Source organism: Chlorocebus sabaeus, chromosome 13, assembly GCF_047675955.1.
Source record: "Chlorocebus sabaeus isolate Y175 chromosome 13, mChlSab1.0.hap1, whole genome shotgun sequence".
Classification (NCBI taxonomy): Eukaryota; Metazoa; Chordata; class Mammalia; order Primates; family Cercopithecidae; genus Chlorocebus; species Chlorocebus sabaeus.
The window spans coordinates 99,884,485-99,908,213 of record NC_132916.1 but is presented as its reverse complement, the minus strand read 5'-3'; the positions used below and the strand labels follow the sequence as shown (position 1 = coordinate 99,908,213).

General features: G+C 37.3%; 1 protein-coding gene across 8 annotated transcripts in view; it reads left to right on the top strand.

Annotated features, from left to right (window-relative positions):
- SENP6 (SUMO specific peptidase 6) overlaps window positions 1–17,492 on the top strand; it is a 112,362-nt gene extending 94,870 nt beyond the window's left edge. For all 8 annotated transcript variants that reach the window (XM_008006386.3, XM_038002157.2, XM_073022650.1 and 5 more), the window contains 6 exons: window positions 2,674–3,101; window positions 8,740–8,843; window positions 10,563–10,651; window positions 12,739–12,807; window positions 12,900–13,050; window positions 14,610–17,492. In XM_008006386.3, the coding sequence (XP_008004577.2) occupies window positions 2,674–3,101; window positions 8,740–8,843; window positions 10,563–10,651; window positions 12,739–12,807; window positions 12,900–13,050; window positions 14,610–14,819 (1,051 nt within the window). In that variant the 3' untranslated portion in view covers window positions 14,820–17,492. The remainder of the gene's footprint in view (window positions 1–2,673; window positions 3,102–8,739; window positions 8,844–10,562; window positions 10,652–12,738; window positions 12,808–12,899; window positions 13,051–14,609) is intronic.
- The last annotated feature ends 6,237 nt before the right edge of the window (window positions 17,493–23,729 follow it).

The following is a 23,729-nucleotide window of genomic DNA, read 5'->3' as shown; positions in this document are numbered from 1 at the left end:
GAGTCTCATTCTGTTGCCCAGGCTGGAGTACAGTGGTGCAATCATAGCTCACTGAAGCTTCAAACTCTTAGGCTTAAGCGATCCTCCTGTCTCAGCCTCCCGAGTAGCTAGAACTACAGGTGCGTGCCACAGGCCCAGCTAATTTTTTTTTTTTTTTTTTTAATTTTTTTTAGAGATGGGGTCTAGCTATGTTGCCCAGACTGGTCTCAAACTTCTGGCCTCAAGCAGTTCCCCCACCTCAGCCTCCCATAGCACCAGGATTACAGGCGTGAGCCACTGCGCCTGGCCAAAAGTCTGTGTTAGCATCTCTCCTGCTGTTAAAGTTAATGTAGCTGTTATTAAAAGGAATCATAAAAGCAAAACCCTGGCTTAAAGGAAGGAAGTGTTGGAAGTAATGGTCTGATTCAGCTCTCTCTTCTTAGGCCAAAAAGGATTTTTCCTAGTTTTTAGGTGAGGAAATTTGTAACTTAGCCATATTGGCATAGCTAAGAAATGTTAAGAACTGTGATAGGTTTTATTACAGCAGTAGGTTGAGAGTCACTGTATTACACTGTATTTCATCAATTTTATTTTATTTATTTTGAGATGGGGTCTCACTCTGTCTCCCACGCTGGAGTGCAGTGGCACCATATTGGCTCACTGCAACCTCCGCCTCCCGGACTCAAACTATCCTCCCACCCCAGCCCCCAACCCCAGTAGCTTGGACCACAGGCATGCGCCATCACACCCAGCTAATATTTTGTGTTTTTGGTAGAAACAGGGTTTTGCCACGTTGCCCAGGCCAGTCTCCAACTCCTGAACTCAAGTGATCCACCTGCCTCAGCCTCCCGAAGTGTTGGGATTACAGGTGTGAGCCACCGTATCCGGCATCAATTTTTAAAACACATTTTTTTCTCATTGCAACATGTCTGAAGTTGAGATGTGACTTTATAAATGAAATAAAATTAGCTATGTGTTAGAAATGATGAAACGAGGAGGTTGGTGCGTTAGCCTGATTTAAATCCATAGGGTACTAAGGATTAATAATGAAGAACAGCAGAGAAGCAAGCGTTCATCCATCTGGCCTTCACAATACTGAAGATGAAGCCAGCCAGCCTATGACAGCCATTTCTACTGGATACTGTTCGATGAAGAGAGAGAGAGTGCTGTTTCTTATTACTGCCTTGGGTACTCTAATCTTTTGCAAAAATGAGAATGTGCAATAATTTTTACCCATGGCAAGATAATTTGTTTTTCATCCAGCAAATATTTATTGAAAACCCTACCATAGGACAAACATTATTGTACTTGACCAGTAAGCTTCCTGACATCTATAGCCTATTTCTTGTATCCCAACAGAGCCCTGTGTCTAGCAAAAAATGAATGTTAGCCAGTACTGTACAGCTTCTTGCTTGTGTCCTGTACTCTACTGTTGGGAACATTGATACCTGAATTCAGCTCTATCATAAGCACCTACTTGATAGCTGGAACTGTCTACTAATACTTAAATTTTTGTACAAGGACTAAATTAGATATGTTATTTATTTTTAACGTATTAAATTTCAATATAGCATAAGATAAAACATTACTTATATACGTATTTTGATATTAAACCTTTCCTATCTTAATAACACACAGTAACAGTAAAAAGAACAAAACTATATATGCAATTCTTAGAAAATGTTGAAAATCATATGACCTAATTAGACTGCTGAAGACAGTTTAATCTTTTTTTTTTTTTTTTTTTTTTTTTTTTTTTTGAGATGGAGTCTCACTCTGTCGCCCAGGGTGGAGTGCAGTGGCACAATCTTGGCTCACTGCAGCCTCCGCCTTCCGGGTTCAAGCAGTTCTCCTGCCTCAGCCTCCCGAGTAGCTGGGACCACAGGTGCACACTGCCACGCCCAGCTAATTTTTTGTATTTTAGTAGAGACGTGGTTTCACCGTGTTGCCCAGGCTGTTCTCAAACTCCTGAATTCAGGCAATCCGTCCACCTCGGCCTCCCAAAGTGCTAGGATTACAGGTGTGAGCCACCGCCCCTGGCCGATAGTTTAATCTTTTTCCATCTTTTTACATAAAGAGAAGGCAAAGGGGAATGATGAGTTGCAAAATGACATACTTGCCAGAAAAAGCAATGAATTTTTCATTCAAAAAACAAGAAAAGGTTCAGGGATTGTTTGCAAAAGTAAATACAGGCTACATAATTTTAATACAAACTATGTTATTTTTGAATAGACATTGTATTCTGTTACTGAATCGATCACATAAAACAAGATTAATTTGAGAATTTTTAAAAAATAAGGTTTTTTTTGTTTGTTTGTTTGTTTTTTTGAGATGGAGTCTTGCTCTGTCACCTCCAAGCTGGAGTGCAGTGGCACAATCTTAGCTTACTGCAACCTCTGCCTCCTGGGTTCAAGTGATTCTCCTGCCTCAGCCTACTGAGTAGCATTTTAGTAGAGACAGGGTTTCACCATGTTGGCCAGACTGGTCTCGAACTCCTGACCTCGGGTGATCCGCCTGTCTCAGCCTCCCAAAGTGCTGGGATTACAGGCGTGAGCTACCCCACGGCCAGAATTAGACATTTTTAATAAATTCATTGGCAAGAACTTTAAAAAAAAAAATTTTAATTTATATGTATTGCCAAATATAATAAACTTTTCTAATAACATATTTAGTTATTTCATTTGTTTTTTACAGTGCACACTGGTTTTTGGCTGTTGTTTGTTTCCCCGGTTTGGAAAAACCAAAGTATGAACCTAATCCTCATTACCATGAAAATGCTGTCATACAGAAATGTTCAACTGTAGAGGACAGTTGTATTTCTTCTTCAGCCAGTGAAATGGACAGTTGTTCACAAAACTCTTCTGCCAAGCCTGTAATTAAGAAGATGCTAAACAAAAAACATTGCATAGCTGTAACTGATTCCAATCCTGGGCAGGAAGAAAGTGACCCTCGTTATAAGAGAAACATATGCAGTGTAAAATATAGTGTGAAAAAAATAAATCATACTGCGAGTGAAAATGAAGAATTGAATAAAGGAGAATCTACATCCCAGAAAGTTGCTGATAGGACTAAAAGTGAGAATGGCCTACAGAATGAAGGTTTAAGTTCCACGCATCATACAGGTACGTATCTAAATGCTTTGAAAGAATGAAAAAATTCAGAATAATCTGGATTTTTTAATAAACAGGATTAAGATCCTGTTTAAAAAAAAAAAAATCAGGTTAATGGCTGGGTGTCGTGGCTCACACTTATAATCCCAGCACTTTGGGAGGCCAAGGTGGGAGGGTCACTTGAAGCCAGGAGTTTGAGACCAGCCTGGGCAACATAGCGAGACCCCATCTCCAAAAAAAATAAATAGAAAATTTTTAAAGAATTTACTTATAACAATATAGTAACACAACTTACTTTTAATTTATACTGAAGTATAATTATAATAACATTCACTCATTTTATGAGTGTAGCTTAATGAACTTTGATAAATGTATATATAGCGTCATGTATTCACTACGGCAGTCAAAATTGAGAACCTGACCAGGGCACAGTGGCTCACACCTGTAATCCCAGCCCTTTGAGGGGCCCAGATTGGCAGATTACTTGAGCTCAGAAGTTTGAAACTAGCCTGGGCAACATGGTGAAGCCCTATCTCTACCAAAAATACAAAAACTTAGCCAGACATGGTGGTGCACATCTGTGGTCCCAGCTACTTGAGAGGTTGAGGAGGGAGGATCGCTTGAGCTCAGGGGGCTGAAGTTGCAGTGAGTGGAGATCGTGCCATTGCACTCCAGCCTGGGTGACAGAGGGAAACCCCATCTCAAAATAAAAAAAAAAAAAAATTGAGAACTTTTCATCACTCCAAAAAAAAAATCCCCTTGTGCCCTTTTTGTATTCTGTTTTTTCTGTCACCCGTAGAGTACAATTTTGAAATTGTAGAACAAAGTTTATAGTTTCCATTTATTGGAACTTGGATTTAATTTCATAGGAAATTTACAGTATTCAGCATTAACAGTAATTGTGCAGTCTTAGATGTATAAGACAAATTTACCAATGTGTAAATTGAGATCAAATGGACCAAGGCAGAAATTAAAGTTTTCTCCTCAAAATAGTTGTGGACATTCCAATTAAAGTTTGGTTCTTCATTCCTCACTCTCCCTCACTGTTTTCAGTGGGAAGAGGAGCACTGATCCAATCTCTGCTTGTTTAAATCTCTCTTCAGCTCTAATATATTGATTTTTGTCCTTGAGTCAGTTCCGTAGTTGTAGAACCTGTTAAATCTAGTTGTGGCCAGGTGTAGTGGCTCACGCCTGTAATCCAGCACTTTGGGAGGCCAAGGCGGGTGGATCGCCAGGTCAGGAGTTTGAGACCAGCCTGACCAACGTGGTAAAACCCCATCTCTACTAAAAATACAAAAATTAGCTGGGTGTGGTGGCACGCGCCTGTAATCCCAGCTACTCAGGAGGCTGAGGCAGGAGAATCACTTGAACCCGGGGGCGGAGGTTTCAGTGAGTTGAGATTGTGTTACTGCACTTCAGGCTGGGCAACAGCTAGACTCTGTCTCAAAAGTAAATAAATAAAAAACTAGTTTCTGTTCAAATTCTTAAATTTGATATCAAGTCAATTGTATAATTTCCTCTCCAACCTACAAGTAAAATAGTCCTCGCCATAAAAACCCATAACATGCTATATTGTGTGCCTTGCAAACTTCTTAAACTGTGAATAGATCTAATACATTTTTCTTCTTTTTTTTTCCTAACACCTTGCTCATGGAACTAATGAATTTTCTTTGGATGAAAAATATTGGTATAGGACATAGAATAAATTATGTGAATTCAGAAAGAACCTATAAAAAATTGTGAATATGGAACATACTCTTGGCACTTATACCAGCTTATATTATTTTAGTGAGTTAGAAAGCTATTGTTAAGTGTTGGGTTTTTTTGTTTTGTTTTTTGTTTTTTGAGATGGAGTCTCTCTTAGTCACCCATACGGGAGTGCAGTGGCACAATCTTGGCTCACTGCAACCTCCCCTTCCCGGGTTCAAGTGATTGTCTTCTCGGCCTCCCTAGTAGCTGGGATTAGAGGTGCGTGCCACCTCACCTGACCTGTTGAGCTCTTGTAAGAAATCTCCTGAGCAGGAAAATCTAGAGTAGATTAGTGGCTGCTTGGGGCTTTTGGGGGTGGTCAGGTGAGGTGGGTGGGAATGTAGGAAGAGAGTGATAGCTAAGTGGTATGGGGTTTCTTTTTGAGATAATGAAAAGGTTTAAAAATTGGTTGTGATGACTGTGCATATACTAAAAAATATTAGATTGTATACTTTAAATGGGTGTATATGGTATGTGAATTAAATTTTAGTATGGCTCTTTTTTTAAGTCTCCTTTTGGCCAATAATCTTACGTACTTTAATGTAAATTCAGATGAATTCAGGTGCTTGACTTAAAGCAATGGGACAAAAGCCTAGGACTTCATACACACCAACTCCAGAGATTTCTAGTGCTCTCACCTACAAATTAATTTTCTGGTCAAGTAACATCCAGTTAAATTTGAGTGAATAGCCTCAAAAATCCTAATGGAGACCAAAGCCAAAAATAACTTGTTTTATATAGTTTGCCTTCTTAATACTTGTTTATCCCATTTACTCATTTTTGAATTATACTTTGTACATTTTTGTTTTGTTTTTAGTATGTGTATACCGTATCAGCTATCTCTTCCTCTGAAACAAATGTTTTACAAAAAATCACATACAGTGATTTCACATATAGTCAACAAGTGTTGACTATGTCAGATAACAGGCTGTAGTAAATAAGTGGAAATGAGGTTTTTACAGTAAACTAGGGAAGTAACAATGTGTGGAGTCACTACTTTCACTTGCTGTTTTTTCACTTGACACCTTGTGAAATAGTTGGCTTGCCACGGCGCATGAAATATGTGTGCGCTTGAACCCTGGAATCACGCTCAGCACCTTCACATGGTCTCGTTATATGAGAAGTTCTCAGGAACTGACACTGATTGAGAGAACCACTGATCAAGTCATCACCTCTCAGTTTACTCCAGATCATTTGTTTATGGAGGGAATTGACTGCATCATTTAAGCTATTTTTCTCCTATTTTTGAAAGGCATTCGTAGTTTAGTTTGTGTAAGGTAGATAGATATTTATGTGACCACAGTTTACATAGATAATAATGATTTGCTGCTAGAAGTAACCTGATTGTAACTGACTAATTCTGAATTGCCTGAAGATTTTGGACAAATGTTATTCAGATACAGGTGTTTTAGCTTTAAACAGACTTAAAAATACAGATTTTTGGAAAAGATAAATTGAAGAGGTCATTCTTTTTTTTCTTTTCTTTTTTTTTTTTTTTTAAAAGACAGGGTCTCACTCTGTTGCCCAGGCTGGAATGCAGTGGCACAGTCACAGCTCACTGAAGCCCCTACCTCCTGGACTCAAGCAATCCTCCCAACTCAACCCCCCGAGTAGCTGGGACTATAGGCGTGTATCACCTGCCCGGCAAAATTTATTTTCTGTAGAGACAGGGGTTCCCTATGTTGCCCAGGCTGGTCTCAAACTTCTGTGTTAAAGCAATCCATCCATCTCAGCCTCCCAGAGTGTTGGGATTACAGATGCGAGCCACTGCGCTCAGCCCATGGTGGTTTTTTTGTTGTGGTGGTGGATTTTTGTTGTTTTTCGAGACAGAGTCTCACTTTCATACAAGTTAAGAGTATAGCGATGCAATCACAGTTCACCATAATCTCAACCTCCCATGTTCAAGTGATCCTCCCACCTCAGTTTCCTGAGTAACTGGGACCACAGGTGCACACCACTACACCTGTATGATTATTTTATTTTGTTTGTAGAGACAGGGTCTCGCTATGTTGCCCAGGTGATCCTTCTGAACTCAAGTGATCCTCCTGCATCAGCCTAGTGCTAGCTAGGATTACAGGTGCTAGGCCACTGTGTCTGGCCCCATGGTGCTTTATTGGTTTATTGGCTATTTTAAATAGTATGCTTCTGAACACAACAGTTAGATATATATCTTTTCTCTTTTTTTGAGACAGAGTCTCGCTCTGTCACTAAGGTCGGAGTACAGTGGTGCGATCTTGGCTTACTGCAACGTCTGTTTCCCAGGTTCAAGCAATTCTCCTGTCTCAGCCTCCCAAGTAGCTGGGATTACAAGTGCATGCCACCATACCCGGCTAGTTGTTGTATTTTTTAGTAGAGACAGGGTTTCACTGTGTTAGCCAGTCTGGATTATGTATCTTTTCAGATTTTTTGCTTCCTTTTCATCCCATCTTGTTTATATTAATATCTTAACACCTTTTTAGTAACTTAAACCAAAATTAATTTTATCCTGTCTAAAATACCTAAGAGTCATGCTTTTCCAATTTTTGAAAGGAAAATAAATAAATAAAAATCAGCTGGGCATAGTGGTGTGCACCTGTAATCCCAGTACTCTGGGAGGCCAAAGCAGGAGGATGGCTTGAGCCTGGAAGATTAAGGTTACAATGAGTAATGATTGCATCACTGGACTCTACCTGGGCAAAAGAGTGAGAGAAATCCTGTCTCATAAAAAAATAAGGCCAGACATGGTGGCTCATGCCTGTAATCCCAACACTTTGGGAGGCCAAGGCAGGTGGATCACTTGAGGACAGGAGTTCAAGACCAGCCTGGTCAACATGGCAAAACCCCATCTCTACTAAAAATACAAAAATGTGGGCAGGCACAGTGGCTCACGCCTGTAATCCCAGCACTTTGGGAGGCCTAGGCGGGTGGATCACGAGATCAGGAGATCGAGACCATCCTGGCTAACACGGTGAAACCCTGTCTCTACTAAAAAGACAAAAAAGGAGCTGGATGTGGTGGCAGGCGCCTGTAGTCCCAGCTACTCGGGAGACTGAGGCAGGAGAATGGCGTGAACCTGGGAAGAAGAGCTTGCAGTGAGCCGAGATTGCGCCACTGCACTCCAGCCTAGGCAATGAGCAAGACTCAAAAAGAAAAAAGATGCCAGGCATGGTGGTATGCACCTGTAATCCCAGCTACTCAGTAGGCTGAGGCAGGAGAATCACTTGAACCCGGAAGGCAGAGGTTGCAGTGAGCCGAGATTGTGCCACTGCCCTCCAGCCTGGGCAACAGCAAGACTCCGTCTCAAAAAAATAAAAAATAAATAAGTAAAATAAAATTTTGAAATGGTAGTAAATCTTACATTTCTTTGAAACGTGATTAGCTTCTTTTGGCAAAATAGTTCCTTATTATTTGTCTAAAAACAGACCTATTAATTACTTGTAATTAATGTTCATTTTTGCCCTGAATTGTATAATTTTCCACATTTTCGAAATTTTAATTACTATGCAGTTGCATTTTATGTTCTGTGATTTGCTGTTTCTGTTATTGGACATAGGTTATTTTCAGACTGTCATAGCTTTCATTACTAAAGACACCTGACTTGCCTAGCACAAAAGTACTTACTTCTTTACACATATACATATATATATATATTTAAGTATATATATACTTAATCATGTAACTGATACTTAGTTTTTAAATTTTAATGAATTTTAGCATCTGAGTAGTGGAAACAACTGTAATTGACATGTCAATCCAGATTTTTAAAATAACTCACTTTATGTTTGTGATATTACAGACTAAGGCAGATTTTGTGTACTTGACTACTATATCCTTAATTAACTACTAGCATTAATTTCAGCCTCATATACCATGAGTGATAGACATGGCCTTTTTTATTATGTAATGTTTCTTACTGGTACAGATGGCTTAAGCAATATCAGACTAAACTATAGCGATGAATCACCTGAAGGTGGTAAAATGCTTGAAGATGAACTCATTGACTTCTCAGAAGATCAGGATAACCAGGTAAAACTTCATGCTTGGCAAAAAGTTCTAATGTTCTATCTAATTAAACGTTTTTCTTGCTGAACATGGCGGTGCATACCTGTAGTCCCAGTGACTTGGGAGGCTAAGGCAGAAAGATCTCTCGAGCCTAGGAGTTTGAGTTCAGCCTGGGCAACATAAGGAAGCTTCATCTCTTCTAAAAAAAAAAAAAGAAAAAGAAAAAAATTGTACTTTATAAAGTCTTGTTAAAGCAATTTCTTCAACTAGTAATTTATCATGGCTTCTGGATTTGGATCATATCGTAAAAAACAAATTCAGCTTTCAAGTCAGAAGTTGCCAGGATAAATGTATTCATGCTGTTGTTGCTGCTACTGTGGTATGGACTGAACTTTAATGTAATATTAATTATCCCACCCTAACTCAGCTACCACCACCACTACCCACTTTCCTCTTTCAAAGCATTTATGGGTCATACTTAACCTTTAACCTGACTTGACATTCAAGAAGCAAATGTTTAAATCTTCAGTTATGTGGTACATGAGTACCAAAAAATTATATTGTTTTCCCATTTTTCCAGTGATTTTTTTTCTTCTGCCTGATTCAATTTATATATGTCATGGCAGAAGCAGATAATATTTAAAGTTAATATAGGTGAATTCTGACTTTTCCTTAGAGTCTCATTTGACATTTCCTTAGAGTCTCTTATTAAATACTGTTAATAAACAGTATTAACACCAAGAATAAAGTATATCTGTGAAAATACTTTTTAGCTTCTGTTAAAGAGGATTTTATATTGAGAAAAGTTTATAATAATCCTACTGCATATACCATTTTGTTAATTCTCTGACCTTTCGTTAGTTGTTAGAACATACTGAGTTGTATAGTAGTGAAGATGGCTTTACACTGTACCATCTTTCCTTTTGCTTTATCTTCCTGTGAACAAAAGGCATGTTATGATATCTCTTGGTTTCCAATGTATGGCAGCTAAATACAGCTTTTCAATCCAACATATATAGGAATTACATTCATGGTTTATAATGAGCACTGAGGTACTTTTGATTATAACAGTTACCTGTGCTGTGAACAAGCTAATGTAACTGTGCTTTATTATTACTGTTATTCCTACTATTGATTATTCCATTCATAAAGTTGCCAGAAACTTTCTCAAAGAACAACAATGACCAAACAAGCCTTGTTTATTTTACATTCAAGAGAATCTGCAGAATAAGGACACAGTGTCCTTAAGTTAGCTTCTCTCAAGTGAGATGGATATGTGGGTTTCTCAAGGAAAACAGTGTTTCCAAAAACCCTTTAAATATTTCTGGTGTGAAAACATTATTCATGTAAAATAACATGTTATTTATATCCTATTGTGAAATAGCTGTCTTAGCCAACAAACTAAAGTTTTGTAAAAATAAACTAAAATCAGAGCAGTGATATTTGGTGGGATAAGAATCGGTCATAATATATTCAATCTTAAAGATTTATTCTAGATTGAGTAAATAGATGTAACAATTTGTTATAAACCTTTGGTAGTTTCTTTTCCTTAAAATATCAATGTTGTAGCATTAGATAATTGGAACTAAGTAACATATCATTATCTCTATTGTCTAATCACCTAAATAGAGAAAAATTTTTGACATTCATTACAAATATTTTGTCTCCGATGTGCTATTTTGTTAGGTTATTAGTTATTTAGATTATATATTTTCAATATTAACAGTAGGCTGTCTCTTATAGGATGATAGCAGTGATGATGGATTCCTTGCTGATGACAGCTGCAATTCAGAAATAGGACAGTGGCATTTAAAGCCTACTATCTGTAAACAGTAAGCATTAACTGTGTATCTTGCAAACTACATAATTTTTATTTCAGTATGCTCATAAAATAAAACATAACAGGACAGTTTTTTTTTTTTAAACAAATACTTAAGCAAAACTCATAAATGCTGTCAGAGTCAGTGAGGAAACTTGAGGCATGCTATCCAGGGATTAAAATAGGAAGAATGGATAATCATTTCAGTCCTCCGTTTGCCAGTTTCCCCAGCCTCTGCATGCACGTGTGCACACATCAAATGTTTTGTTTTGTTTACTTTTTTTTTTTTTGTATATATTTGTTGAGACAGAGTCTTGCTCTGTCACCCAGGCTGGAGTGCAGTGGCACGATCCCAGCTCACCACAACCTCCGCCTCCCAGGTTCAAGCGATTCTCATACCTCAGCCTCAGGAATAGCTGGGACTACAGGTGCGCGCCACCATGCCTGGCTAAGTTTTGTATTTTTAGTAGAGATGGGGTTTTGCCATGTTGGCAAGACTGGTCTCAAACTCCTGGCCTCAAGCGATCTGCCTGCCTCAGGACTCCCAAAGTGCTGGGATTACAGGCATGACCCATCGTGCCTGGCCACAAGTTTTGATAGTGAACCACTGTTCCTTTTTACTTAACAGTGTTTTGGAGCAGAAATTACTATATATCAAAATAGTAACATGGGGTTGGAGTTTACACTGATTCCTTAGCTGCTTTATGAAGGCTGTGGAGTAACCTAAGGCAGATGTAAGAGACATGTTCCAACTGAGAGCTCCAAATAAGAGTGAGTCAGTTTTGGTTTTCAGAAGTACATGTTTATTCTGAGGTCTCTCCAGCGACGTTGAACTTCTTAGATGAAGTATTACCTATTTCTCGGTTTAATCTCCTTTGACTTTTTTTTTATAGAAAGTGTTGACAGAAACTATTAAGAGACTTTGAAAATGAAGCATCATTTTACAGAAAAATAGAGACCTAGGGTAGTTAAAGAATCTGCTCCAAACTTTATAAAATTTTAGCAGGAAGAACCTAGATCGATTCCAGACACAGTGGGTCACACTTATAATCCTAGCACTTTTGAAGGCCAAAGCAGGAGGATTGCGTGAGGCCAGGAGTTCAAGACCAGCCTGGGCAACACAGTGAGACCCCATCTCTGGAAAAAGTTAATTTAAAAAAAAAAAAAAAAACAAGTGTGGTGGCTAAAAAATAACCTCGATTTTTTAAACATTTGAGGGCTTTGGGCTCTACATTAGACTTCCTTACTTGAGTTTACACATAACTTTATAGAATTAAAATATTGAAAGTTGAATCATCAGCCATCAACATTTATATACAGAGTTATACAGTGTGTTCTGAAGTTAAATCTTGAAAAAAAACCACATATTCTAAACTAATTGTTTTATATGATGATTACCTGTTTTATCTATAATATATTTTAGTTAAAAATGAGGTTTTTGGCTGGGCGCAGTAGTACATGCCTATAATCCCAGCACTTTGGAAGGCTGAGGCGGGCAGATAGCTTGAGCCCAGGAGTTCTGTACCAGCCTGGGCAACATGGAAAAACCCTGTCTCTACAAAAAACATACAAAAATTAGCTGAGCGTGGTCACACGTGCCTGTAGTTCCAGCTCCTCAGGGGGCTGAGGTGAGAGGATTACCTGCGCTCAGGACATTGAGGCTGCAGTGAGCCGTTTTTACGCCACTTCACATGGTAACAAGAGTAAGACCCTAGGGTCGGGGGGATTATTTTCTTTCTACTTTTTCATGGCCCTTCTTTTGTTGATTTGGAATATGGGGATGTGCAAATTTTCAGAATTGTTTTGACTTTTTCCTACTTTTAGAAACCAACTACAGAATTTTAGTATAAAATATAGCTAAGATACGGTTAATATTCTATAATTCAATATTTAATATATCCATAGATACTTAAGTATTATTAGATTATAAAGTTCGAATGTGTCTATAAGGTTCATTTTTTTTCCCGTCACTAGTACTGAGTCATACAAAGGGAATTTTGGAGGTTTTAAATTTGATTGTTTATAATATGCCACTTTTAATCCTTTTATGCCTTTGTAATATTATGAAGTATTCGACTTTTGGTTATTTTTACCCTGCAGACCTTGTATCTTACTTATGGACTCACTCCGAGGCCCTTCTCGGTCAAATGTTGTCAAAATTTTAAGAGAGTAAGTTCACACTTTATTTTGTATTCTGATGGGGTGAAGAACTATGTATATTTATATATATGTGTATTCTTAATATATATGAATTATTGCAGGTATTTAGAAGTGGAATGGGAAGTTAAAAAAGGAAGCAAAAGAAGTTTTTCCAAAGATGTTATGAAGGGCTCTAATCCCAAAGTACCACAGCAAAACAACTTCAGTGACTGTGGTGTATATGTATTGCAGTATGTAGAGAGCTTTTTTGAGGTGGGTTTCAATTTGTTGGATCTGATATAATAAATAATAAAATAGTGCATTTGACTTTACCTTAGTAAAAAACACAATAAGCAAATATTTCAGAGTTTCAAAATTATTGTTTCAAAAATTGTTCCATGGAGCAAAAACTTCTAAACGGAAGAAACTTCAAGGCATAAAAATAGTATATTTACAGTTCATCAAATCCAAGGCTTGTTGAGCTCATTCTATCACTGAACAATCAACCTACCCTCTCTACTAGCTCTTTCCACCTTAAGAAATCTCTCCCATGATTCACACTGCCTCTTTTAGCCTCTTTTCTCCTTTTCATAGATATATTTCTTAAGAAGTGTTTATATTCACACTCTAATTCTACAGATTCTACCTTTGTAATCTCTAAAATCTGGCTTCATCCTTACCCTTATGTTAAAATTGCTTTTGACTTTCCAGCACCCTTCGACAGTGTCAGCCATTTCTTCCTCACTCTCTTGGCTTTGACTTCAGAGGTACAGTACCACACATACCTCTCTTGGATATTCTTTATAGTGATCTTGACTCCTATCTTCATCCACCATACAGTGGATGACCACTAGGTTCTGTGAATTGTCACTTAATGTCAGATAGGTTTACTTCTTTATCCTCAAGTGTCACTATTCTGAACTGCTATACCAATCTCTAACAGATTCCTGTGCCTCCTGCCTTCTGTTTTTCATGGTTGTTTTACAAAAACATAAATCTAATCCTGTTCTTTTCCTACTTTAAATCTTATAGTGGCTTCCTGTGGCTGTTGATTTACAGAGCAAAATCTTTCACATGATTGATAAACACTATGTGATATGACCCCTAATTTAAGCTTCTAGCCTCATTTTCCCACCATTTTCACTCTAGCATTTAATATAACAGCCAGCCACCTGAATGCCATTGTTTGGTGTTCTTTTTTGCCTCTGGGCCTTGATTCATATTTCCTAACCTGGAATATTCTTTTGTTGCTTCTATCATACCTTGGCTGTCTAACATATATTCTTTCTTCAGGTCTTAGCCTAAATATCACTTCCTCTTGGAATTGCATAAAACCCTCAGATATGTATTTTCACAGTACTCTATACTTCTGTCATAATACTTGACATATTTCTTGTTTTAATTGTTGAATTACCTGTCTTTCTAAACTGGAGCTAGCAAACTCGTTAATAAAGTCGTAAATATGTTAGACTTTGCAACTGTACGGTCTCTATTGCCTCTTAGTTCTGCTGTTGTCCAGTGAAAGCATCTGTAGACCATATGTAAATGAGTTAGTGTGACTGTATTCCAATAAAACTTTATTACAGAAACAGGCAGTGGGCAGAATTTGGTCCACTGGCAAACCCTGATCTAGACTGTAAGATCTGTGACAGAAACTGTGTCTTGTATCTCCAGTATCTAGCACAGTACTTGACCTGTGATAGATAATACACAAATACATATTGAATGAGTTGTTGGGTTTTCTTATTTTTAACTTTGGAATGTTTCTGTGATTGAAATTAAAGGTTATTTATTACAATTTTCTAATATGCATTTAATTGTTTTATTTTCAGAATCCAATTCTCAATTTTGAACTACCTATGAATTTGGCAAACTGGTTTCCTCCACCAAGAATGAGAACAAAAAGAGAAGAAATCCGAAACATAATTCTGAAGCTACAGGAAGATCAGAGCAAAGAGAAAAAAAAGCATAAGGACACTTACTCAACAGAAGCACCTTTAGGCGAAGGAATAGAACAATATGTCAATAGTATCTCAGATTGACCATTTCTGTTACTTGTCAGTTCTACCTTCAAAAACTTAAAAATGACTTTCAAATTTGGGTGTAGACAGTAAAGAACTGAAGTGCTCACTACTCAGTGATTTGGAAATTTTGATGCTTGTATAAATGTCACATAATTAATTTCCAAAGGCGTATGTATTAAGTAAAAGTCTGTAAATATGTTAATGAGGCCAATTTTTCCAACATTTATAATTATTTTTTTCACTTGTTAGGAAGCTTTTGTTATGTATTTTCTGTTAATAGTACCTAAAATTGCAACTTCTAAACACAAATAAAAAGAAAATATTTATAGGAGGAAATGATTAATTTGATATTCTTTAGTGAACTTGTTTAATTCCTCAGTGTGTGTGACATATTTCATGGGAATATTCAGATATCTATGGTAATATTTTGACCCTTTATATTTGTTCTAAAATAAGTCAAAATGTGAAAATAATATTAAATCTAAGATATTTTGAACTAAGCATCTTTATATGCTTGTGTAACAGGAACAAAGTAACAGCCTTTCAACTCAAACACTGCCTTGTGTTCAGTGAACCCAAGAAATGTAATAAATATTTGTAATTTTACACAAATATTTAAGAGGAAAGAGTATTAAGAGCAGTTCAAAAAAAGTAACCTTATACTACTAAAAAATAACTGTTCTTGCATATATTATCATCAAATGCATTTTTGAAGACATCAAAGACTCAGGTTAAAACTATTTTGGTAAGTGCAGCTTGAATTTCAAATATCCCGTGTTACCTTTCTATATTACAGCTTGAAGTATGCTACAATCTGTGTCATACAGTTAATTGATAAGCATTTTTAATCTGTGTAAACACAGGAATTTAAATAGGAATTTACTATTTTTTGGTAAACTTTTGCTATTGTTTCATTGCTCATTTTGTTCTTATTATTTTGATAAAGTATCAGACTTTTTGCTTGAGTTTTTCAGTGTAAATTATTTTTTACATGTAAAATTACTGTATTCAATTGCATAATACAGCAAAAATCTTTGAATTCCCCTTTAAAAGTACTAAAATTTGATGGTTTCCATGACAGATATATAGCACATATAGGGATCTTACATATATCTGCAGAAACTTCATTATTTTTCAAATGAAATGATATATACTTCTTTCAAATGAACTTTGAAACTTGAAACATAGTCATTTTTTGTTAAATATTGAGTTTTTAAATACACATATCAAAAATAGTTGAGAATAAAAAGAAGGCCTAATCATCAGTAATTATTTTATTTTTAATTTGGCCACCTCTGACATTGCAATCAATATCTTAGGGTATTTTCTTGAATTTAATAAAGTCCCATGGGTGTCTTCAGGGTGAATGGGAATGTTAACAACAACCAAAAAATATCTATTGAGACACAATAGAGTCTCAATAAGAGAAATATTAAAATGAAAGAAAGGTCACCATTAGTGATTATCAATTGTAGTTTGTTACTTTGAACTATATTTCTGATTATCTCTTTATAATAGTAACTTAGAGCTATTAGCTCAGATATCTTAATTAGCTCAGATAGGAAAAACAAGTTTAATTTTGTTATTTACTGAACATGGCAAAATGCTTTTCAATCTCTAATAAAACTGGAATAAAAAATTGAAGTTTTTTTAAAAAACCTAATAGCAATAAGCAAAATTGGCACACATAATTTTTTTAATGAACTATATTTTGTCAGAATCTGAAGGTACTGAAAAACTATTCTAAAATGCCTACTTTTGTGTTAATTTGTAATGGTTACATTTTGCACCCTTAGATAATGTTTGATAAGATAAAAATATAATTTATCCCTTGTACCAACTCAAGTCAATCACATTTTAACATGAAAAATATAGATTAATGTATGTCAGCTTTCTAGAGGTAGAATACTCAGCTATTTGATGGTATTTTTCCCACCCCATGTGAAATTTTATTTTTGGAAGTTATGCTAGTGACATTGCAATATATTGAAATCTTTGGAGGCTGCCAGGTTGAGCTTCAAAATTAGACTTGAGAATCTTTGGTGTATATGCACATTCACTTGATAATTGTGTACTCTATGTAGTTTAAAGTGGGATCAGCCTTTTAAAATGTGTTATGTTATGAGTACTTAGAAGTTGTGAAACAACTTATAGAGGTTTGTTACTTGACACTGAAACTGCATGACGAGTATCTGGTGTCTTAACTAATTAGATAGATCTGTTGTATTGGTTTTCTTGTTGGATAGAATAACAGTTAATCATTTTTAGAAGAGTTTTAGATTACTTGCCATAAAATTTGTATGTGTCTCAGCTCTTGTTAGTTTAGGAGCAGGGGTGGTGTTTAGTCTCTTCCCTTTAATGTTGCTGTACTACTTTCAGACAGCTGAAAACTTAATGGTGTTATTTCAAGTTCACATAACCCTAAAACAGCTTTTCTTTGTGTAGTAACTTGTGCTTAAACTTTTAGTCAATTAAATGTAGGTTTTATTTGAAATCATAAATGATTCTCTAAATTACATCTTGTTTTAAGCTACCAAAATGAATTCAATAATTTTTATTTAAAAAAAAAATCTCTGAAAACTGTAAGACCATGTAAAAAGAATAAGTTTTAATTCCCCCAAAATCAATAATTGTACTTAAAATCTCAGACAATTCACTGAACAGGAATAATAAAGAACATATTTTAATATATAACATGACCAAGAGTTTGGTGGAGCAAAGCGACTGGAATATAACAATGGAAGAGAATAACTTGGTCAGAAGAAACAACTCATGACTCAGTGTAGGGCTGTTTGTCTAGAAGAGATACAGATAACAAGGCTGCTCTTTAGATCACTGTAAGGACAAAAGAAGAGGGAGATTATTGTTAAGGTGAACTACAGGCTGTTTAGTCAAGTGGATGTAAGTAAATAGTTGAAGACCACCAAGTACAGAGAGGCAAAACCAGACTCTATCTACTAAGAAATGTGCTAAAATACTCCAACAGGGATTTCTGGTACATCTGTCATTTCCTACTCAGGAAGAAGAAAAAGGGTTATGGAAACTCTATTCCAAAACTTACTACCTGTAGAGGGAGAATTGGTTGGTTAAGTGAAAGCAATGTGAATTATGGGGGAAAGTAGCCCAGCCCTACCATCTTAATTCTTAGAAGCCAGATCAAAGAATAATGCTAGAGTTTCCTAAAATACTATTAAGGAAACCAGAGTACAGTGTACTTAGAGAAAGATACCATCGACTCATGGCCTAAAATACTCATAAAAGTTAAAAGCATAGAGGTCTTTATTACAAATGATTACGGTTAAATTGTCTTTAGTGGACATGATTACAGTGAGAAGGATGGTACCCAAAAATAGGTTTGTTTTTTTTTTCTTTTTTGAGACAGGGTCTCTCTCTATCACCCAGGCTATAGTACAGTGGCACGATCTTGGTTCACTGCAACTTCCACCTCCCTGGCTCAAGCGATTCTCCCACTTCAGCTTCCTAAGTAGCTGGGACTACAGGTGCATGCCACAAAACTAGGATTTTTATCTAAACATGTATTAAAATCATCCAAGGAGCTTTATAAACTAAATTTCCCAGTTATTTCTGGTGCACACCTCCTTGTGGCAAGCCACTAATTTGAAAGGATCAGTATTTGTCTCTGGTGGCTTTCTTGTTGCTGGTCCCAAAGGTAGTGAGGCTTGTCTGCGTTTTCTTCTCACCAGTGCTTAAAGATAATGCTTTTAAGTGCTTCCCCCAAATTCCCATTGAGAACCTGATTGATGAGGTGGTGCTATTACTAAGCCTTGAGGAATTAAAGTACAGGCGGAGTATGTCTTACCTGAATTGCTTCAGACCAGAGGTGTTTCAGATTTTTTTGTATTTTAGAGTGCTTGTATTCATACTGTTGAGCATTCCAAATCTGAAATCTGAAATGCTCCAAGGAGCATTTCTTTTGTGTCATATCAGTGCTCAAAATGTTTCAGATGTTCAGGTTTGAGATGCTCAACCTATATTAAACTACTCATAGGTTAGAGACTAGCAAATGTCCTGATTTTCAAAGGGAAAAAGTAGATTCTGCAAATTATAAAGTAGTTCTTGATAAGACTCTAAGATGAATTATCAAAAGACTGGTTTATGAACTCCTAAAGCAGGGGTCACCAGGATCATATCATGGGATCATGGGACCACTAACAGCAAGTTTGTCTCTCATATATATATATGTATATATATATATTTGTTTGTTTGTTTGTTTTTTAAGACCAGATCCTGCTGTGTCACCCAGGCTGAAGCGCAGTGGCACGGTCTTGGCTCACTGCAGCCTCAAACTCCTGGGCTCAAGCAATTGTCCTGCCTTAGCCTCCTGAGTAGCTGGGACTACAGGTGTGTGGCACCACACCTGGCTAATGTTTTGTGTGTGTGTGTGTGTTTTGTTTTTTTGGGGTTTTTTTTTTGTAGAGACCGGGTTTCATCATGTTGCCCAGGCTGGTCCCGAACTCCTGGGTTCAAGTGATCCAACTGCCTCAGCCTCCTAAAGTGCTGGGACTACAGGCGTGAGCCACCGTGCCCAGCCTGTTTAATATTTTTAACGGGATTCTGGACCAGTTAATCGGTAGATAGACCATGAATTTTCAAAGTGTGTTTGATAACTTTGTTTTCATAGATAATAGATTATGTGGTCATTTAAATTTAGAAAACAGTTTAAGCCGGTCTCCTCATGGGACTTCTTGGAGTCTCTAATAGGCTAATGTGCAGAACACAGCATTACTGTAGAATTTGACCATATCCTCTTTCTCTCCTGGACTGGCTTTCTAAACTTCCTTATAAATGCTACCCGTCAGAAGACATAGTTTCAACTATTGGGGGTTTTTGTGAACTGACCTTCGATAGAAGATGCTTTTAAAATTGATTTGAGGTTTGTTTTTTCTACATTTTATTAATAGTTGGGTATATATATGATTCAGAAACTTGAAAATATGTGACCAGTGTCTTAGGGAAATGAAGTTTAATAAGGAGAATTTTTCATTAATCATAATGAAAATAACCATTGTGAAAAAATTACAAATAGTTTTATACAAGTGGATTCTTATAGAAAAAAGCCAATTTAGCGATACTAATCTTTTGAAAGGTTAGCAAATCCCCTAAATTCCTCATATACAAGTAGCAATTGTGTAAAAATATGAAAGTGGATGGAAACGTTATCTTGAGACTTTTCCTTCTGTTTATATCTGAACCACTTAACTGCTAGATTAAACCCTCAACTTCCACTCAATTATCTTTTATTTTAGAATTAAACTGCAATAGACAAAGTTTATACCTAGAAGCATTTTTTTTTTTCTTCTAAAGAAATCTGTGCGCCAGTTGGTTGCAGTGGCTCACGCCTGTAATCCCAGCACTTTGGGAGGCTGAGGCAGGCAGATCACGAGGTCAGCAGATCGAGACCATCCTGGCTAACACGGTGAAACCCCATCTCTACTAAAAAATACAAAAAATTAGCCAGGCGTGGTGTCGGGCGCCTGTAGTCTCAGCTATTCGGGAGGCTGAAGCAGGAGAATGGCATGAACCTGGGAGGTGGAGCTTGCAGTGAGCAGAGATCACGTCACTGCATTCCAGCCTGGGCGACAGCAAGACTTCCGTCTCAAAAAAGAAAAAAAAAAAATATATATATATATATATATATATGTGCAAGAAAGTACTCTTGGAGCTCAGCATGGTGACGCACATCTGTAAACCCAGCTACTTGGGAGGCTGAGGTGGGAGGATCACTTGAGCCCAGGAGTTCAAATCCAGCCTGAGCCACAAAGCAAGACCTTCGTGTCTTTAAAAAAATTGTCTCCGTAAAAAATGTTTAACTATTCTGTAAGTTAGAAATTATTGTTATTAATTTCCAGTGTTTTTAACCCCTTAACTGAAAACAAGTTGTTCAAACCTGTTAGAGAATATATTATTACATAATCATAATTAGCTTTATACATGGTAACAGAAGATTTGATCAAAAACAAGTTAGGTGAAAATAAATTAGTTCTTATTTTTTGAATAAATGTTTTGAGTGTCTACTTTGTACTAGGTGCTGGTGACAGAGCAGCCAAACAGTTACCATCTTCCTTCCTGGAGCTTTCTTATAGTGTCATGGAAAAGACATGTTAATCAGCCACACAAATTAATCATTTCAAGTAAGTATAGAGTATATTAAGATAAGAAGTTCATGGAGTATATTAAGATAAGATAGCTTAATCTGGGGAGGTTAAGGAAGTCTTCCCTGAAGGTGTAACATTTGAACTGGAAGTCTGGAAGGTCTGGAAGGGGAAGAGAGGATAGTGTTTGTAGGCTGTACAAAGTCTCTGAGGTAGGAAGATATGTAATTTGTTCTAAATGATAATGGCTTCATTTATTAAGGATAGCAAACATTGGTCTAAGCATTTTATTTATGTTTTATCTTATTTTATTTTTTTGGGATAGAGTATCACTCTGTTGCCCAGGCTGGAGTGCAGTGGCACGATCTCGGCTCACTACAACTTCCACCTCCTGGGTTCAAGCGATTCTCCTGCCTCAGCCTCCGAGTAGCTGGGATTATAGGCGCGCGCCACCATGCCCAGCTAATTTTTTTTTTTTAAACAGTCTCCCTCTGTCACCCAGGTTGGAGTGCAGTGGCACGATCTCGGCTTACTGCAAGCTCTGACTACTGGGTTCACGCCATTCTCCAGCCTTAGCCTGCCGAGTAGCTGGGACTATAGGCACCTGCCACCACACCCAGCTAAATTTTTCTTTGTATTTTTAGTAGAGACGGGGTTTCACTGTGTTAGCCAGGATGGTCTCAATCTCCTGACTTCGTGATCCACCCGCCTCAGCCTCCCAAAGTGCTGGGATTACAGGTGTGAGCCACTGCACTCAGCCAGTGCCCAGTTAATTGTATTTTTCGTAGAGACGGGGTTTCACCATGTTGACCAGGCTGGTCTTGAACTCCTAACCTTAAGTGATTGCCTGCCTCAGCCTCCCAAAGTGCTAGGATTACAGGCGTGAGCCACCACACCTGACTGGTCTAAGCATTTTAAATCAATGAATTCACTTATTCCTCACAACGGCATAAGAGATGTACTGTTATTACTCCCAATTTCCAGGACAAAGAAATCCAAAGGAATAGCAAGGCTGGGTTTTGAATTCACAACCTTACCTAGAGGCTAGGTTAACCTGTACTAGATAAAAGTAAGTGAAAATAAATAAGATATACCTTTTTTTTTTAGAGATGCAGTGTAGCATAATTTTGCTTATTACTGAAACTGATTGTATAGGGGTTTGTTATGTTATTTTTTTAATATAAGTAAACATTTTCATAATTTTAAAAATGAAAATGTGTAATACGAGTTCAGAATGAAGTAGAAAGGTAGGCTGGGGCCGACTCATGCAGGCTTTTGAAGCTATGTTCAAGATTTTGGTCATGGCCGGGCACAGTGGCTGTCACCTATCCCAGCACTTTGGGATGCTGAAGTGGGTGGATCACCTGAAATCAGAAGTTCAAGACCAGCCTGGCCAACATGGTGAAACCCCATCTCTACTAAAAATAAAAAAAATTAGCTGAGCGTCATGGCGGGTGCCTGTAATCTCAGCTACTTGGGAGGCTGACGCAGGAGAATTGCTTGAGCCCGGGAGGCGGAGGCTGCAGTGAGCCGAGATCACACCACTGCGCTCCAGCTTGGGACAAGAGTGAGACACCATCCCCCCAAAAAAGATTGATTTTGGTCATTATCCTAAAAAGCCATTGAAGCATTTCAAGCAGAGAAATAACATCAAATGTGAATGTCAGAAATATCACAATGGTAATGAAAGCATTACTGGGGACAAGAATGAGTGTAAACCTCTACTCTAATAAGTAAACTAATTATGAAGTACTGTAGTTAGGGTAACAGATACAATTATGCCTGTGATCATAGGAATGCTGAAATAGTAAGACATAATTTGGATATTTCATTTGAAATGTTCCTTTTAGAAACATGCAATAAAAACAGGAAGTAGGCCAGGCACAGTGGCACACACTTGTAATCCCAGCACTTTGCGGGGGTCAAGGCAGGAGGACCACTTGAGGCCAGGAGTTCGAGATCAGCCTGGGCAACATAACAAGGCCACATGGTCTACAAAAAATTTTAAAATCTCAGCTACTTGGGAGTCTGAGATGGGAGGATTACTTGAGCCCAGGAGTTGAAGGCTGCAGTGAGCTATGATCAAGTCAATGCATTCCAGTCTGGGTAACAGAGCAAGACCCTGTCTCAAAAAAAAAAAAAAAAAAAAAGGGAAATGGTTGGTTGGTTGGTTTTGTCTTAGGACTTTTGTTTTTTCTTTATAAAGAAAGGAATTAGCTAAATATATACAGCAGAAAAATGGACAGAAAATGTCTAACTGAAGACATTTATAGAAAGTTGGTTTTAATTTTTTTTTAAGGGACAGTCTTGCTCTATTGGCCAAGCTGGAGTGCAGTGATATCATCATAGCTGACTGCAGCCTCGAAGTCCTGGCCTCAAGCAATCCTCCTGCTTCAGACTTCCAAAGTGCTGGGATTACAAGCGTGAGCCACTGCGTCCAGCAAGAAAATTGATTTTAAAAGCAAAACTGTGTATAAAGCATGTGATACCACCAAACAAAAAAACAGCACTAAAACACCAAAGTTTTGCAATTTTTAAAATGTAAAGATAAAAAATATAAAATTAGCATGGAATATCAACACTCCAGAGGAAAAGATTTTTTCAACATAAAAACAGTTTACTATACCTGATCTGAACAGGCAACATGTCCAAATGCTTCTTAGCGAAACTGTCCGAAGTTCTTGTAACACAGCTAGTTACGTTTTGTATCACTTGCTCTCCCCCATCCCATTCTCCTCCTGTCACAGCTAACTGTATTTAGGGTAGATACTTGATCTCAAGGAAGGTTAGTTTAGTGATATGACTTAGCAGATAA